Genomic DNA, 19,701 nt, shown 5'->3' on the forward strand with positions numbered 1-19,701 from the left:
TTTTAGGTTTGCTATTTATTTAAATATTTTTAACAACTAATGATATATATATATATATATCTTTATCTCATTGCAAAGTTAATTATTTTTTTCTTATAATAAATCATGCAGAGGATATAGAAAGTAATAATAAATGTGAAAAAGATTGAGAGGTAAGATAAAATAGTGCAGTACTTACATGGCTCACTATGATTTTTTGAGGTTTTCTTTGTTTTCCATTTCTTCTTATAAAAACGTGTCTTATCACTCATAATAACATCTAATAATAAATATATAGTACGTAACAATAAAATCTACAGGTTGTCTCTAACTTCTAATCTATATACATATATCTAAAAAAGTAATTTATTCTAATTTTAATTTTCGAAACATTCCTATAGGTATAAAAAAAATTCAATTCATTACATTTTTATAAAAATTCTAAGTTAAGTCCTTAAACGTTTTCTTCTTAATCTATAACACTGTTGAATATATATTTACCTAATAATTATCATATATGTTATACTACTATATAGTCAGTCGTCCTATGCTATCTATAAAGCCAATGGTACGTGATGTTTCTTTTTGTGCTGAATTATTTGCTGGACGGAAATACTGCGTTTTGATTGATGTATTGTCATCCATTTTTGAAAATGCACCAATCAGAAAGCAGTATTTCTATCCAGTAAGCAATCCAACATGAAAACAAACATCATGTGTCGCTGGTTTAAGAGGAGGCTATTTCAGAAACAAAGGACAAATGATTATATATATATAATCTAAATAATAAATCTAAATATATATATAATATATATGTAATATTACTATATAGCCAGAGTGAAAGAGAAATCTTGTCTCGCAACTACGGTGCAGGAATATATTTTCCCCTCTTTCTGAGTGTATTGTGAACGTAATGCGCATACGTCGGGTTCATAGGTCTGTTCATTTTCGCTGCACCGCTGAACTATGCAATAAGTTGAAGTGAGAAAACATTAACTTGTCTCGCTTCATTTGAACTAGTTCAGCGGTGCAGCGAAAACGAATAGACCTCTATATACTTTCTCGCTTCAACTTATTGCATCACTTCAGCAGTGCAGCTATAAAGAACAGGTCATGTATGTTTTTTCATTTCAACTTATTGTACCAGTTCAGCAATGCAGCTAAAAAGAATAGACCAATTACTACGTTGTACAATCGTTTTGCATCTTCTTCTATTCTTCTTCAAATTAAGTTAAACTTTCCTTTAGATTATTTTTTAGATTATTTTGCAAATATCGCAGTTTAAACTTATCTTCAGTTACAACATATCAAAGCTTTATTTTCACGCAACTGTTCGTTACATACAGAAATAATAGTTACCAGGCCTAAGCCTCGATCTAGAATAGATGCTTTAAGCTCTAAGCCTTAAAAATGGAACACTCATAGTCGAACTATAGAAAAAAAATCAATTATGATTGGTCAATTTGTTAAATCTCACGCCTTAAATTCTTATTATAGAACCCGCTTAATCCAGCACGAAACAAGCATCGTGTGCCGCTGACTTTAAAGTGAGTGACTTCTAGTGAGACAATTGGTGAAATTTTGTTGCGTGACTATTGGCCACAGAACTGCTTCTCCCGCCCAAATCTGGAAACTTTTGGCGGCTGTCAACCTGCGCCTTTTACAAATGTCGCTCTGGCAACAAATTGGAGGAATGTTTTCGTTGTACTCCGTAAAAGAAATCTTACTTTTCTCGATTTTGCCTTCAAATAACGTTAGTGCCAGCATGTTCGTCTGATTTTCTGCCGCATCATGTATATCAAACAGGTAAAACAAAATCATCATCTTTTTCCATTGTGCTCTATGCGCTACTCCAATTCTCAATGCACGCTCACATTCCCCATTTCCTTTATTTCGAACATTTAAAATCAAAAAGAAAATGTTAAGTATGGAAAAATAGAAAACGAAATTAATGTATAAAAACAAGATTGTCCCGCAAAATTCAGGAAATTTTACTTAGCCTTATATTCATCTCAAGCCTAGATTTGTCAGATAACCTCAAACTGAACATGTTTTATGGTACCTTAATTATGAATACATAAAAATTTGCTGTCAGATACACTCTATAATGTTAAAATGGTTCCAAAATTTAAAAAATTTGCAAAGTTTCTTTGAAGTATTAATGAAGTTGTTATCATGAATAGAGGAAACAGTTTTCTAAATTATTTTTATATCATTTTTATGAGAAAATCGGAGATAAATGATAATAATGGAACATCTATGTCTAGTGTGATAATTAAATAGCTTATAACTTGTATATCTTATATTTTATTATAATAATAGCTTCTGTGTGATATAGATGTACTTGAAATTTATTTCTTATAAATTAGTGATTTGTGTTAAAACAGGTGATTATTCAGGGGTTTAAGTCCTATCGTGAACAGACAGTTGTCGAGCCATTTGATCCAAGACATAATGTAGTAGGTATGTGTTTAAACATTTCAGCGAACTGTCTAGAGTTAAGTCTCTTATATAAGTAGATACATAATTAAGTTTTTTTCTTTTTAAGTTGGCAGAAATGGTTCTGGCAAGAGTAATTTTTTTTATGCCATCCAATTTGTCCTAAGCGATGAATTTTCCCATCTTAGACCAGAGCAAAGACAGGCGCTGTTGCATGAGGGAACAGGACCTCGTGTTATATCTGCCCACGTAGAAATCATATTTGACAACTCCGATGGCAGATTACCAGTAAGCTATTAAATTAGCTAAAATTAATAATGAAACAATATATCATACACTTCAGTATATTTTGTATACATTTTAATGTTTATTATTTGTTGAAATCACTGAGCCATTGAAATATATATTATATTATTATATATAATATATTCATGTATATTGTAAAATGTTTTCTCTTCCTCAGATTGATAAGGATGAAGTATACTTAAGAAGAGTGATTGGTTCCAAGAAGGACCAATATTTTCTTAACAAAAAGATAGTGACGAGGAATGACGTAATGAATTTATTGGAATCGGCGGGATTTTCTAGGTCCAATCCTTATTATATTGTGAAGCAAGGAAAGGTTTGTCAATGAAAATCTCTGTATTTGCCTATAACAGTTTCTATGCATAGTTCTTACTTATTACTTGAAATACTTTTGTTCGCAGATAAATCAAATGGCAACAGCTCCAGATTCTCAAAGATTGAAGTTATTGCGAGAAGTTGCAGGTACTAGGGTGTACGACGATAGGAGGGAAGAGTCGAAATCGATTTTGAAAGAAACAGAAGGCAAATTGGAGAAGATTGAGGATTTTCTGCGAACGATAGGTGAACGAAAATCTAAGTTAGAAAAATGGAGCATAAATGAAATACAAAAGATAACTTTTATTTCATCACAGAGGAACGTTTGAAAACGCTTGAGGAAGAAAAGGAGGAGCTGAAAGAATACCAACGCTGGGACAAACAACGTCGTTGCCTGGAGTATACGATCCATGAGCGCGAACTCAAAGAGAATAAGAGAAAATTGGAGGAACTCGAGGAGTCCCGAGCAAATAGCGGAGCTGAGCAAGCGAGACTGGGAGCGGAAGCAAAAACCGCGCAGGAGAATGTACGTTCAGCTACGAAGCGCCTGAAAGAATCGAAGAAGGAAGTGCAGAGCGCCAAGGAGGAAAGAGATACTCTTAGGTATATTTTACTCTTAGATTTTTTTTAAATCCTTACAGAAAATAATGCTTACTTAAACGTTTATGGCTTGCAGCGCGGAGCAGCAACAACTGTTAAAAGAGAAGACCAAATTGACTTTAACTATCAACGATTTATTGGAGGAAGTAAAAGGTGATAATGACAGCAGGAAACGTGCTCAACAAGAGTTGGAAAAGCTGAAAGGCAATATCGCTCTTCGAGAAGATGAGCTGAAATCAATTAAACCAGAGGTGAGGAAACATTCAAGCATTTCTTCGATATATACGTGTCAAAATTTATAGATATATTAAAATAAGGAACACTTAATTACAGTACGAACGAATGAAACGCGTCGAAGAGGAATGTACGCGAGAATTACAACTAAAGGAGCAGAAACGTAAAGAATTGTATGCTAAACAAGGCCGTGGCAGTCAGTTTACTACTAAAGTAAAACAATTTAAACATGCAATTATATAATAAAATTTAATATTTTTATTATAACTATTCGTAAGCATCTTTTGATAAGATATTTCTAAATGTCTCATTTATCACAGGATGAAAGGGATAAGTGGATACAAAATGAGCTTAGGCAACTTACGAAGCAGATAAAGGATAAAGAGGAGCATCAGAAGAAGATTAGCGAAGATTTAAAACGCGACGCAGAGAAACAAGTAATTTTGGAGAAAAAAATAGGAGATCATACGCGCGAAATGGAACGACAACGTACATCGATAGATGACCATAACAAGCAATTTTATGAGCTCACTAAATCGAAGGATCAATGTCAAGCAAATCGAAAAGAACAGTAATTTTCTTTTTATTGTGATCAGCTCATTAAGTTACGAAATCATTTGCACAAGCAATAAGCATAATATTTAGTTACATTTTTGCTTTTTTCAATCAAAATCTTATGTTTAAGTTTAGAAGATTTTTGTATGCAAAAATATCAACCAGTTTTCTAGTCAAGTATCAAAATTAAACACGAATATAATGTATTTGACTGCAAATTTTAGAGACCACTCTTTAAGGTTGAATAAGTTGTATATATGAAAATTAATTAGTCTGAAACATTTGATTAAAATATTAAACGTACTGAATTACAGATATCGACAAGAGAGTGTACTGCAACTGAATTTGTCTGGTCTAAAAGAAGATCTGGCTAAAGCGGACCAGAGTCTGAGGTCCATGGCTGGTAAACCTATTTTGAACGGTAGAGATAGTGTGCGCAAAGTATTGGACACTTTTCGGTAAGATTTATTCGAATATTTATGATATAGTGTAATTAATAATGCATAAAATTAGTAATTATGTCTTCATTTCGTCAGTACCCGGAAGGACATGGCCCACGAAGTGAGCAGTTACTACGGGCCTGTAATTGAGAACTTCAATTGCGACAAGAGTGTTTATATGGCGGTAGAGGTAACGGCGGGAAATCGATTGTTCCATCATATTGTGGAGACCGATAAGTTCGGTACGAAAATTTTGAAAGAGATGAACAATCAACGTTTGCCGGGTGAGGTAACCTTCATGCCTCTGAATAGACTTCACGTGAAGAATATCGATTATCCGCAAACCTCCGACGCTATACCCATGATATCCAAGCTAAATTATGATCCGAAATATGACAAGGCGTTAAGGTAAAATTCGCCTTTTACGATTCTTCCTTCGTCATAATACCGAGACGTATTAATATATATATATATATATATATATATATANTATATATATATATATATATATATATATAATGGGATTTTTGATATATGTTTATTTCAGATATATATTTGGAAAAACTTTAATCTGTCGTAACTTGGAAGCGGCAACGAGCTTGGCGCGAACATCCGGTCTGGACTGCGTTACATTGGAGGGAGATCAAGTTTCATCCAAAGGCTCCTTGACTGGTGGATATTTCAATACACTTAGGTCGCGTCTTGAGATACAGAAAACAAGGTCGGAGTTGATGTCTCAGATTTCTACCCTCGAGACACAATTAACGACACTTAAAGAGGAGATCAGAAAGGCGGACCAAAACATTAGTTCTTATGTCAGCGAAATGCAGAGGACCGAAACTAGAAATAGTAAAGCTAAGTGAGTAATTTAGTGGTATTCGTCAGGCTCTCCTGTTGTATAACTTAAAACGATTTCCAATTGTATGTACATTTGGGTCTCTTTTTATACGGTATTTTTTATACGATTCACAATTACACAATTTTTTTAAACACGTTTTATTCACATTTACACGTTTTTTTGTAAAATATTTTTTCATTTTTCCCAACATATTAGCTTTCTCTTTATTTGTTTACTAAATAAAATGTTTTCGATGAATGAATTTCTGTATTTTAAATTGCTTTTTAGTTTAAAATTTGCGTTACTTTAACACAAGTTTTATACTTTGTTGCAAATCAATTTTTACACGACTTTTTTTACATGATTTTTTTTCTGCATGGTACGCATCCACCGTGTAAAAAGAGATCTAAGTGTATTTGAAGTGTTATGTTGGAGTATCAATAAGTATCGGAATATTAATTAGCAATCTGTTTTGTAATAGGGATATATATGACAAGATGAAGGCGGAGATACGTCTTATGAAGGAGGAATTAAGCGCGATAGAAAGGTACCGGACGCCGAAGGAAAGAAGTCTTGCACAGTGTACATCTAGTTTAGAAGCGATGCGTGCGACTAAGGACGGCCTGGAGAGTGAATTGCATCAGGAACTCATGGCGCAACTATCCGTCGCGGATCAGCATCAGGTATATATACAATAGAGTCGAGTCGGATTAGATTTCTCTCCAACCAATTTTTCTCAATGACATATTGAGATCACCATTTATTTCTTCTTTTTACTTTTGAGTTGATTTTGAAAAGAATCGGTTATTCTAAGAATTAATTGGATTTTTAACTCGTTTCTGATGAACGATGTTTGCGCAGGTCGATACTCTGAATGACGACATAAGGCGTCTAACGAAGGAGAACAAGGAAGCGTTCGCGAAGCGAATGCAGTTGGAGGCGGAGAAGAATAAGTTAGAAAATTTATTAACGAATAACTTGGTGAGAAGGAAAGACGAGCTTGTTCAAGCTTTACAAGAGATATCGGTCGAGGATCGCCAACGGCAGCTCGACTCATCGAAGATCCAACTGGCGGACATAGAAAAGAGGCTGGTGAAAGTGAACGAAGACTTCAAAGCGCAGAATGAAAAAGTAACAAGTGCAATGAAGAAGGTAAGTCAGACGTTCGTCAATATTATACTCTATCGCGTAATACTCTGTCTGTATATTTTTAAGCGGAAACGTTTCTTCAATCATTTTTTCTTCGCATTTAGCAAAAAGCGGAGTCTGCCGATGTGGAGAAGTGGAAACTGAAAGAAAAGGAGGCGCAGGAGAAGATAGAGGCCGATGCGAAGGATTTGGAGAAACTGGCGAGCAAAGTGAATATCCTGCAACAGAAGATAGTGGAATGTACGCAGAAGATCACCGAACTCGGCGCGCTGCCTAGTCATGAGGCTTATTCTAAGTTTAGCACAATGACCACGAAACAGCTTTTTAGAGAGATGGAAAAGGCAAATAACCATTTGAAGAAATACAGGTAAGTTTAGTAAACCGATCACTTTCGGCGGTAAAAATATAACTTAAGGATTGTATATTTTTATTATATTATAATATATATTTAATTAAATATCCCTCGTAAGAAGTTGTATTATGAGATTCTTCGTCACATTCGCTTGTTTTCAGCCATGTAAATAAGAAAGCTCTGGATCAGTTCATGTCATTTAGCGACCAAAAGGAGAAATTAGTGAAACGGAAGGAGGAATTGGACAGAGGCGACGAGAAAATTAAAGAACTCATGTCGGTGCTTGAGCAACGCAAGTGCGAAGCGATACAATTTACGTTTAAACAGGTACTCAATCAATTCAAGCAAAAGAAAAAGATTAAATTTCGAAAAGACGTTAGACCTCAATATACTTGTCATACTTGTCCCTGAAAATGTGGCATTGAAAAATTTTGTATGACAATTTCACGTGAAACTTTTTTTTTTTTAAGGTGAGCAAGTATTTCAGTGATGTATTTAACAAGCTCGTACCTTCGGGCCACGCACAATTGGTCATGAAAACTGCGGATGGCGACGAGGAAGATGACGGAACAGCTGAGCCAGCCGATTCAGATAGGTTTATCGGCGTTGGTAAGATGATAAATCTATCATTTGTATACATTATGTGTACGGGAAGCACACACTTCGGCATAGCACATAATGCATGACGCATAAGAAGGTGAACCAATCAGGATCCGTCGTTTCGTGAGGATAGAAACATAAAACTCTGGTTTGTTATCTTATTCATCGCATGCTAATATATGCATAATTGCGTTATGCCAAAGTATGTGCTTCCCACTTATGGTTCCTCAAGAGTTTGTATACGTCGATGAACGTAATTATCGCTTTTAGGCATAAGAGTGTCGTTCACGGGACACAGGGCTGAAATGCGAGAGATGAACCAACTATCCGGCGGACAGAAATCGCTCGTAGCCCTGGCACTGATATTCGCGATTCAGAAATGCGATCCTGCGCCGTTCTACTTGTTCGACGAGATCGATCAAGCTCTGGATGCACAACACAGGAAAGCTGTGGCGGACATGATCCATGAACTTAGCTCGGACGCCCAGTTCATCACTACGACGTTCAGGTAATGCGGTGCAACTGGTCTTGCTAAGGTTCATTGAAAAATTTTAACCAAATTTAATTGAAAATTATATTTATGAGATTCATTGAAAAATTAAAATTAATTAAAATTAAAAACTAATATTGATTTGTCTCGGTCGCGTTCTTCGTGGATTTGATCCTGACAGTTTCAATCGGTTTCTCCAGGGAGAAGAGCAACTTAAAAATTTTTAAATTTTAGTTTGCTCTCCTTGTAGAAGTGAACTGCAGTGTTCACAGAGAGAGAACATAAGTCTATGAAGCATTTGACATTAACCCGAAAATCAAACCGAGCAGTTTTCGTGCAAGATTTATAAATATAACAGTTGATTTTATCCGCACGAATCAGACGCGAATCAACTTATATATTTTCTTGAAGAACGCAATATGAGAAATGATAACACGTAGGATTTTGTTTTTCAGACCCGAATTATTGCATCACGCGAACAAATTTTACGGAGTAAAATTCAGAAATAAGGTTTCGCACGTTGAATGCGTGACGCGAGAAGAAGCAGCCGATTTCGTCGAAGACGACACGACGCACGGTTAAGGAAGAATATACTTCTTTTATACATAGCGTTTACAGAAATCAATAATCGTTTACTTTTTCAAACGTGAAATGATTATACAAATCGGATAATTTTATCACTTTAATCCTCTGACGATTTTTAATCGTAGCTTTTTTTTTTTTAATATATCATGTACGAAATCATACGAGGAAAATGAAATAATTTGTTTTGTAGATTCGTTTTGATAGATCGGTATCGTAGATATTCGATTCTTTTGCATAGATCATTGTAATTTTGTAACATGCCAAAGAATCATGTTACGTTGCGTATTTCACACAAAGGGAAAAAAACTGCAACATGATTTTGATAACATTTGTCTCGACGAAAAATCGATATCGATATTCATCTTATAAAAACATTACGGAAAAAATCAGCACGATACAAATGTAATTTGGAGTTGAAACGTTATTTTTTATATTATATAAACTTTATAGGAATATATATATATATATATATATATATATAAAATTTTAACCAAATTATATATATAAAATATATATATATATATATATAATTACACACATACACACACAACACACACATACACACACACCCGAGAAGAGACATTTTCTACTCACAAGTAGAAAATGTTAACGTTATATTTATGTATTTTACGGTATATTATCCCTTTATTTTTGTATATCTATGAACTTGTATTTTTGTGTTGTATCTTGCAAGTAATCTCTCTCGGTAAGATATCTAAATTCGTGATAAATTTTAATTATTCACGTGACTTAATGTCGCGATAACGAATCGCCGCGTGAAGTTATTTACGTACTCGTTCGTGTCGTATTAAATTTGTATACATGACGTAAAAAAGGGAAAACTAAGAGAAAGACATACGCAAACAACTTCACCGGCAGCGCATGCAGGGTAGGCACAGTAAAAGAAATAAATGCATATGATAAATACTTGGTTGTTTGAAAAGAAAGGTTTATAATGTTTGCTTTGTTTAAGATGTATATCAATTACAATACACATCATCCTTGAATTTGTCCTTTCCTCATGACAATTATTTACATCGTTATGCACAAGATCGGGAGTATGAAAACATTGGAGACAGAGTTTGAAAGAAATTTGAACACCGAAATTGCGACGTACTGAGTTTTCGCGAATGAAAGAAACTATCATTCAGATTTGGAAACACTGTGCTACTTCTCCTTGCGTTGCGATGTCAGACTATCGTGCATGCTTGTCACAACAGTCTCTATCAGTTCTGGAATTACCACTCCGTTGACATCGATAAAGTTCGCAACAGACTTTGTCACAGTCGTTTCGTTGATGTTGCCCGATGACGCGCTCCTAACTGACAGAATTAGATTATATTTGTCATCATATTTCTTTAAGTAGGAGCTAGCTTCCCAGACCAAGTCAGGATTGAAGCCTGCTGGGTCTCTGAAATCGGGAAATCATTTCTTATCGAGTTGATCAGTCACTAAGTCAATTATTTTCTTTATTCCTTAAAATTATAATATGTCAAGTATAAATATATGCATACATATATATATATATATATATATATATATATATATATATATATACCTTACCTTTGAATTGCGACCACAAATATGCCCTTTTCTTTATAAGTTGTATACAATGTCAGAAGTCCCATTAAGATGAAATATAAGGAAACACAGATAACTAGAACAGGCTTAGAAACAGGGAATGGATATAAGTAATCGCATAACAATGCTATGATAGCTATTGTGACTGCGACCCCGCAGAGTGCTAGTCTTCCATCAAGGAGGGAGAAATTTTCAATATAGTTATATTTCTTTGTCAGCACATCTTTGACTGCATCGTCCAAGGCATTCTTCACGGCTGAACCATCCCATTTATTGATTTTTATGACCTATGAAGCAAATACTGTTTATTTAAAAAAAAAATAAAGAAAAGAGAAAAAATAAGAAAAAATGTTTCTTGCTACAAGTCTTTAAAAAAACAGGAAAATGTAAGTATATATTGAAGGCATTACATGTTAGAAAAAAAAATTATATGGATTTAATACTTCCATGAAGATACGATTGATAACAGTTAAAGCCGACTCCGGTTATTCGGAGCAGCATATGTGGAGATACAGTTGACATATTGCTGTCACGTAACTGACAAGTATGCAAATGTCTCGTTAGTTACACGCATTTCAACGCAATAAATATTTTCGTTACGGTATGCATTTTATGAAATAAGGTCACTTTTATTAGTTTTAATTAGAAGTGAAAATAAACTTACGGAATTCTCTACTGCGCCCATCTCGACCATAACCTGATAGCAAAACACGTATTCTCTTTCGAAATACACGTCAATTTATCGAGCCTGGCTACCAACATAACTTCATATCTTTCACAGTAAGGTTGTGTTCGGAAACATCACATTGAAAGTTAGAGTGGCACTTAATTGACCAATCAGGGGACTTATTATTGTCCTCAAAATTGGAGAGTCCCATTTGATACATTGCAATTGACCATCACCAATCACAGTCGGCCATGATTTGGGGATTTTCTAGAGTCGGCCAATCGGTGTAGCCTATGATCAATAGAAACATCGTTAATCGGTATCATCCCTTCCTCAAAACTTATAAAGAATTAAAAGTGAGTGACTTTCTCTCCCTCCTTAAATATTTGTAAAGAATGAAAAATGAGCGAATTTATTTACTAATATTTATAATTTTAGCGGTAAACCTTAATAAATTTGTTCACTTTTGTAATTCTTACCTCGTTTTGACAACCGTAGGTAGGTTTCCCCAGAATAAAAGAACTAAGATTTCTTTATCATGATTGGTCAATTAAAAGCCACTCTATTCTTGGTATATATTATTGAACTGATAATATTATTGAACGCAGTTTAAACGTAGTCAAATGTCCTTTGTAGGAAATAAAGCGCTCCTTAATTTGAGAGAAATTGAAATATCTAGCAAGCGTAAAACTTCAGGGTTCCTAAAATCACTGGAGATATTTAAAAAGCAAACAAATTGTATCTAGATATTCGTGTCTCGTGGCGGTAAACACAATCCTCTTCACTCGATTCACTAATTCATTCTTACCTTTTCTCAATCTACTCTATCACTATCTATCAGTCTTTTATATCTACCCATTAAATTCTTGAACTTAATGTTCAGTAAATCTTCTCTAATTTTCACGTTTCTTCCGCGGCTCGAATATTCGTATTATACTTTTTTCAATCCTACTACAGGATAGATCGTTTGTTCTCATTACAGCTATTAAAAAATCAATTTTTTATTTTACATTATCTTATGGATAGTTTACATTTACAGACACGCAATACATATACATCCAGCGATGGATTCAAATATTGGTACAGTGAAATTGCCATGATAAGATGGCTTAGTTTCAAAAAGATCATACGTTCTTTATGTTTTACCTCTGTCACTCATATTTCAAGTTAAATATTTATAAAATATTTCGCGATGCACCAATATTTTTCAGTTTTCAGCACAGTGTATATACACATACAAGATATGTATATGAACCTCTTAATATACATATTGCTTCGCTAATGCTCTTAAAAATTTAGCTTTCCGGATATTTGCCGCTTCTCTTTGGATTTCTTCATTGTTATTAGAGTTCAATTCCAGCAAGCCAATAACTTTGATCTGCAAATTAAAAGAAAAATACATGTAACAAACATTACATATAACAAAAATTTACGTAACATTGGGAACTGAAGTGAAAATTGAGAATGCAAAAAGAGAGAGATCGCGGTTAATATATAATACTTAATTACCGCAAGCTGTTTCCTGTGATGTTCTCCGCGCTTTGCATGTTGATGTACAAGATATTCGAGTATCGTGGTATCCCAAATACAATGATAATACGCGTCCATGGCGTCAGCGGTGGCACAGCTCTTTTGATCACTGGACGCCATTTTAAACGCCAAGGAGTAATCCACCTCTTCTAAAAACTGACACAGTACAGCTGCCTGAGTGTAACACTGCAAATGGGCGCAGCATTTGATCATTCTTCTATAAACAAGATCGTCTATCTGTGTCCGTAGTATGGGCTGGCTAAATAAATCACTGGCTACCATGATAGCCTTTAAGTAATATTTCATCGCGCTTTCATAATACGCTAGAACTAAAACAAAATAAAATTAAACACAGCACATTGGATATACATACATATGCAAGTACTGAATATAGCGTACGAGGACACAAATACTCACCGAAATTCAGATCGCCCATTAGCCTCAGCCAAAGTACGTTGCAGGGATAATATTTCAGAGCTTGCGCCAGTAGTTGGAACAATATTTCTCCGATATATCGGATATTGTACGAATTCGCACTGCAAACGATACAGCTAGAATGAGTTTTACTCAAATACCAGATACCGCCAGTTACGTTTAACACTAAAATGCATATGCAATATCGAAGCGGTCAAAATGACCGGTTTGTAATTTTTTTCTTATAAAAGTTACTCCAATTTCTAATAGTGCATTTTCTGAGATTAATCGTAATTTTCGTCGCAATGTGTAAACGAATAAATATTTTTTCCTTTATATTGTGTATTTCTTCAGAAATCTGATTTAAACCGTTCCGGTAGAAAGGTACACGTTGATCGTCGGTAGTTTTAATGTTAACATTTTCATTCTCAGTGCCGTAATGTACATTGCATAGTGTACTTCGCATAATATGCATAATGTAATGAATATTCTAAACTACATAAGAACTACAATCCACGTACTTTGGTACCCCGGCAGGCCAAAGGGAAAGATACTGAGTGTGCAATTCCAAACTAGATTCATCGCGCAATACATTTCGTAAACGTGCCAGCAATGATATCACTACGGTGAGCACCATAGGCTCGCGTAGCCGAGTAAAAGTAGTTGTAATACTGGTAACATCTCTCGATGCATTACTGCCGGAATTACCACTATTACCGCCGCTACTGCTGCTGCTGTTGCGTTTCTGCGACTGTTCCCTGCTAGGGCCGAACGCTGCTAAAACTAAGAGAACAGACATTCAGGTGTTTCACGATGTGAAACTATGCTTCTTCTTCAGTTCTCATTGTGTAAAGTAATTCGCGAGAGGTTTTTCACGTGAAATAATTTCATTGTTGAACAATTAATATTCGACGCATATGCAGCGGGAATGTTCGACTTTCGACTTTCGTTTAAGCTTCGTCTACAATGTGCTCTTTGCGTCTTCTTTCTTGCTCTCTATTTCTTTTTTGTAAGTAAATAGAAGTTCTTACAAAAAGATAACAAGAAACAAGACGCAAAGAGCATTGTGGACCAAGCTTTAGAGTAGAATAAAATACACACTCATGTCCCATGCCTCGCGCGGAAACTTGCGAGTCCCCTTGTACTTGACGATGTCCTGGCAAACGCTGCTAATGGCGGCCGCGAATTCCGTGTAACTCCAACGTTTCTCCAAATTGGTGAGGTAATCCCACTCGGCCATGTTCAACAAAAAAACTGTGCAATATTCTATGATTTCCTGCCTCGGGATCACTTGATCGGTCGCTTGTAAAGCACCAAGACACTGTTTACACCGTGCAACTATATTCTGCATGTCAGCTGAAATGATGAACGGCGAAATAATTTAGAATCATGAATTTGCCGTATTATTTTCCTGGAATATTTTCGATTCAATCCCTTTTTCGATGAATTATCTCGCAGCTCGACATATCATTTTTCTTTCATTTTAGAAAAATAATTTGGAACAATGGTTCCGAAATTTTCCACGCATATTTTTGTCGCGCGGAATGTCGAAATCAACGGACAAACAGCTGGATATGTTCTTACGTACAAACATTTGTCGCCGGCCAAACATGAAGACACTTCCATATCTCGACGAGCAGGCATTCCCAGCTCACCAATTTGCACAACTTGAAAACTTGTGGTTTCGCGGCGGTTTTCATATGCTCCTGCAGCTCACTGTCCAGTATCTTCAGAAGCTCTATTGCACCATCGAAGTTTTGAAACATTACCAATTCCCGACTTTTAGCGAGCAGAACGTATGAATAATCTTGCATGAAACCACGGGAGAGTGATATTACCACACTCTGCAATGGAATGGGTAATTCCCAACAGCCGTTCACGTTCCACAATGGTTTCATACGATGTTTTCCATCCAGGTGAATCAACGTTTCACGAATTACGTGACAATCGTAAGTCTCTATCAACTTTTGCTCTAATTCGAATACCTCAATTCTCGCGGTTTCTGTAAAATATAACAACAAAAGGAATTTCAGAGTCAGTATGTAAGAGTATTTTATATGTGAGAAGCAGAAAAGGAAGTGATACAAATTTCATCTTATTTGCTTATGCTTCTTAAGTACAGATTTGCCAAATAACTAAGCATTATTTTGAATGCATTTCCTTACATATAAGATCAATATTTATCTTAATAATACTTCTTTCCTTTTCTTTGTATCATAAAAGCTACTTACGTATATATGGTACAGGCGATATACTCCAGTCGTTATGTAGCAACAAGTTTGGTAATTCTATTTCGTTGGAAAGAGTTGCTTGTTGAATGACAGCCAGTTCCGTTTCATCAAATAATGACGAGAGAGAGAGATCGTTAAGTATTTTCAAAGCGAGCCCTTCTATGTTGGCAGTGTTTACAAGATAAAGAAGGTAACGCGAGATTCGTTTCTTATCCACAGATGATGTGTTTTCCATAACATTATTTAAGGCCTAAAAAATAAAATAAAGCAAAAAGACTAATGAAAAACTATTTTAACCCTTTGCACTCGAGGGCTCCGGAGCGGAGCCATTTAAAATTTGTCTTCAAACAAGAGGGCTCTGCTATGGAGACAAGGCAAATAGCAAGAGCGGAATATCATATACACAATAGTTTTTACGATTTGTCTTTGTCCTTATGTTATGAACTGAAAGTTATTTGCATTGTCTCCATAGCGGAGCCCTCGAGTTTGAAGACAAATTTTAAATGGCTCCGCTCCGGAGCCCTCGAGTGCAAAGGGTTAAATTCAAACGATATGAAATGTATGTATATGTGTGTGAAAAAACATTCAGTTTGAAATATATTTAGAAATTCAGAGAAATGATTTCACATACTAAGAATGATACAGGAATGATGAAAATTTGACGATTTTGTGAATATTTAAGAGCAATCTTAAAGTTATTTTACCCAAAATAGAACGTCCAGACCCTTGGGACCGGCTGCTTTAATTTCAGTTACATAATCACCGAGGATTATGTTATCGTCGAGAACTTTCCTAATAAGATTCAAGCATTGTATCTGCAGCAGAAGATCCCGGGCAACTATGATTTTCCTGTTAACAGATCCGCCTTGTACATCCAGCTCCAAGTTATCTCTATAAACCTGAGGTATCTCTCTGAAAACATTGTCTGCTTGCAAAATCTGCAATATGTTCTGCAGATTTTGCACATATCGCGTAAATATATTATTTGAAGGTGTACGCTGATCTTACTCGATATATAAAAATATATTTACAGTATATTGATCTTTGATGGAGGACTGCAAACGTTGAGTGAGACTAGAGGTGATGTCTTCTATGGGTACTTCACACGCAAGACAAGCTCCCTCCAAGAATTCCTTTTGTACTTTGCAATACATGAATTTTGCTGTTGAATCCAAGTTACTATATCGCTCCTTTGCCTGTCTGATATGAAGTTTAGCATCTTGATATTCCTCTCTCAGTAAATAATACATTGCAAGGTCGTAATGTATCTAAAACAGTAAATTTATCTAAATTATTCTATATTGATGCAAGAATAATGATATCTAAGTTATAAACTTCTTACCTGACATTTAAATTCATCTATATTCACTGAGTACATATTTTCCCAATTTTGTTTGATTTCTATACTATCCTCAGTCAACATTTGAAAAGTATCAAAAGAGAGAACCTTTGGCTTTATATCGGATGCTTCTAAAATAGTGTTTAGGGCATTTACGCTGTTGGGTATATGTGATTCTAATTTCCTAATAATGTCATCCACTACACTTGATGGTACATATGTTGATTCTTGAAAGCCTGGTCTAATTTAATATATTAATTAAAAATGTTCAAAGTATTAATAGAAAATTATAAAAATGTATAATAGAAACATCATAATAGAACTTACATATGAAGTAATTGTTGTTTTGGCTGCTTATTACTTAAGGCTCTATAAATAATTGCCCTCAAATGCCATCTATGATATAAAACTAATGTGAACAAGAGTTGATCAGAGACTGTTTCTATAAAGAATTCTGGAATCTGTGGTATGTCTACCACAACATCAGATGTGATATAAAATAAATCTTGAAGTAATGTTAATTGTATTGGCAGAGGTAACTTCTTCTCCAGTACATCCAAGTCCCATCTAAGATATGCTGCTACTTTCAGGGAGAGTATCTTTAATGCTAAATTCCTGTGAGACCACTTATTTACACCATTGGATTTTACATCGTTTGATTCAGCATCAATTGCTTTCAACTCAGTCTCCTTTTGGTCAGAGTTGATCGTCATAAACTTAATTATTAAATCTGTAGGAGATGGATCTATAAGTGGAATAACAGTTGTTTAATATTATTTAATGTTTCACTATAATGTGCAATTATTTGATAAAAATATATTCACCTGGGAAGGGTTTTGACAAATGTTTCCGCAGCAATGACGGGTTTAATAAAAATTCGAACCATAATATTGTGTCCGGTGAAATCGGCACTGTGCCCGGTCTGAGCAAATCTACATCCATATTAAAAATATTGTCATTAATGCATTCAACACTTCCCACAATGCGGAATAATTCATAACAGACTAAGGGAACCAAACTCGATCTTGTAAAAATTGGTTACAGTTCACAACGCTACCTGCGATTGGCCCCGGATGTGGCCGAACTAAAAGAATAACGTCGTATAGGGTGCGTTCCTTTATTCGCAACAGATTCAACTGAATGCAATTCATGGATGCATCATTTCACTTTATAAAGTTACTAGCTAGGAACAATAATGTTCCCAGGAAACACATTCTCCTATTGGCTATCGGATCGTCGTATGTTCAAAATTGGACTCCAGTATTAATTCTTCAGTATTATTGTGTAACGTCCGGACTTATTTTGGAACATTAATAATATATTAGTATAGATCGGAGGCCGACTTGTCTGATTTCAGATATCACTAGGTTAGGTATTCACCAAGTATAGATATTTTATCCCTATGTTACTAGATGTAAGTACGTGCGCATATATATATTCGCGCATGTTAAATATTATAATTAAAATTATAACGCCGAATTATAACGCCGAAGAAACGACACTGCGTGTCGTTAGAGAGTCTTAAAATCGATGGATAAATGTCAGTCCACAATAAGTATTTTAAGCCTTAAGTCTCAAGAAATTGACCAATTACAATCGAATGTGAAGAGAATAACTGTGATTGGTCAATTTCTTAAGACATAGAGCTTAAATTCTCATTGTAGATCCCGCTCAAGGGAGAATTCACATCTTAACAGTGTTACGAAACTATGGTTATCCTGAAACCAGAAAATTTTAATTTTCCTTTCCTCTCATCAAACGGCCCTGAAAGGGTTCTCCATTGTTTTTTTCGTAAGATATGATCATGAGTTTGTGCTCATCAAGGGCGTACCCTACCGCCAGGTTCCCACCATCTGTCCAAAATGGTGGCAAGCCTTAAGGATTCATATAAATCTGCCTACAGGTGCGACAATGCTTATCTCGTGGCGAAAGTTCGTGCGGTAGTCAATCAACATTTTTCGACAAGAATTAGAAGTTTACCGTGTGAACTTCCGCTGTGTGGCAAGCGTGTCGTGTTCTATGGGCAGAAGCCGTTAAGCCAAACACAAACACGGTCATTTCGTTCGTCCCAGTCGTACAGAGCAGTTCTTTCGCGGACGCGCTCTGATTCGTATCCCTTTCGAAGGATGTAGATATAAGGCGTAAATGGTTGAATATACTTCAATTACCTTTGTATTTTGAAGTGAAAACAGCATATATTTGCAGTGATCATTTTAGCAATGACAGTTTCTTTGAATTGGATGGAGAAAAATGTATAGCTATATCGTCGTTGGCGCGGCAGCCAATCCCAGCGCGTGACTAGAAAGAGACAGATAGGACACTCGGCATCCATCTCTCTCTTTGCCTCTATCACTTCCACTTACAGGCTTGTTCCCTCTATTCTTATATCTCTATGGTAGGTCTGTTCTGCAATTCGCCGTTTGCCGGAGTCGGATGTCAAACGCTGCTGATGGTCCAATAGGGAGAACTTACTTTCGAAAAATAAATTATCTCATTGGACTAGCGGTTGTGTTCCGACATCTAACTCCGATGCACGACATATTATAGAAGACCACAGACCATAACCGTCTATTGACAATCGTCGGCTAGGGAATGTGTTGTTGCGCAAGTATATGGCAAAAAAGTTGCGTAACGACATATATATGATCCACTAGTTGTCGGTAGACGGTTATAGAATCTCGCTACTGAAAAACTCTCTTGAATTATTGGTTGCATTTAGAAAACACAATTATATAATAGTTGAATAATTCGTCAACATAATTAGTATAAATTTAGGGATCTAACAGTAATGTCCAATAATCATTGATCGCTCATTGATCTTGTATTGCTTGCGTTTCCTGAATATAGCCATTCGTAAAGCCTGTATCAGATTATGGATTGAAGATTGGGATTGAATTGAAATTTGTTAGTGCAAAGTTAATAAATTTCACTAAACTTGAGTTTAGTTAACTTTGTACTGATTGATCAAATTCACTTCAATCTCAATCTCCAATTCGTAATCTGATACGGGCTTTACTATTTGTATACGTAACTTGCGAATGATATCCAATGAGCATA

General features: G+C 35.3%; 3 protein-coding genes across 4 annotated transcripts; 1 reads left to right on the forward strand and 2 right to left on the reverse strand.

Moving 5' to 3' along the window:
- Positions 1-1,606: 1,606 nt before the first annotated feature.
- Positions 1,607-9,052, forward strand: LOC106741716 (structural maintenance of chromosomes protein 3). The gene is made up of 19 exons (XM_014613991.1): positions 1,607-1,785; positions 2,367-2,442; positions 2,528-2,706; positions 2,882-3,040; positions 3,126-3,285; positions 3,357-3,642; positions 3,716-3,890; positions 3,973-4,086; positions 4,194-4,444; positions 4,743-4,886; positions 4,965-5,276; positions 5,416-5,727; positions 6,188-6,389; positions 6,568-6,858; positions 6,960-7,222; positions 7,369-7,534; positions 7,678-7,816; positions 8,078-8,315; positions 8,753-9,052. Exons 1-19 carry the CDS (start codon positions 1,771-1,773, stop codon positions 8,877-8,879), a joined length of 3,609 nt encoding a protein of 1,202 aa, XP_014469477.1. The 5' UTR covers positions 1,607-1,770; the 3' UTR covers positions 8,880-9,052.
- Positions 9,053-9,814: 762 nt separating this feature from the next.
- On the reverse strand, positions 9,815-11,225 carry LOC106741698 (probable signal peptidase complex subunit 2). The gene is made up of 3 exons (XM_014613953.1): positions 11,128-11,225; positions 10,446-10,750; positions 9,815-10,293 (listed from the first exon to the last, which is right to left on the reverse strand). The coding sequence occupies exons 1-3, from the start codon at positions 11,155-11,157 to the stop codon at positions 10,050-10,052; spliced, it is 579 nt and encodes a 192-aa protein (XP_014469439.1). The 5' UTR covers positions 11,158-11,225; the 3' UTR covers positions 9,815-10,049.
- A 903-nt stretch (positions 11,226-12,128) lies between these two features.
- Positions 12,129-17,712, reverse strand: LOC106741718 (integrator complex subunit 8). 2 transcript variants are annotated; one of them, XM_014613996.1, is made up of 12 exons: positions 17,469-17,712; positions 16,972-17,389; positions 16,648-16,885; positions 16,337-16,573; positions 16,010-16,204; positions 15,306-15,555; positions 14,663-15,076; positions 14,176-14,430; positions 13,596-13,857; positions 13,078-13,196; positions 12,640-12,989; positions 12,129-12,508 (listed from the first exon to the last, which is right to left on the reverse strand). In XM_014613996.1, the coding sequence occupies exons 1-12, from the start codon at positions 17,584-17,586 to the stop codon at positions 12,389-12,391; spliced, it is 2,976 nt and encodes a 991-aa protein (XP_014469482.1). In that variant the 5' UTR covers positions 17,587-17,712; the 3' UTR covers positions 12,129-12,388. The 2 variants fall into 2 exon arrangements, with proteins under 2 accessions (XP_014469482.1, XP_014469481.1); XM_014613995.1 differs by having other exon boundaries at positions 16,010-16,255; positions 17,469-17,586.
- Between the last annotated feature and the right edge of the window lie 1,989 nt (positions 17,713-19,701).

This window comes from Dinoponera quadriceps, unplaced genomic scaffold (assembly GCF_001313825.1).
Source record: "Dinoponera quadriceps isolate SergipeBrazil2010 unplaced genomic scaffold, ASM131382v1 scaffold619, whole genome shotgun sequence".
Lineage (NCBI taxonomy): Eukaryota > Metazoa > Arthropoda > Insecta > Hymenoptera > Formicidae > Dinoponera > Dinoponera quadriceps.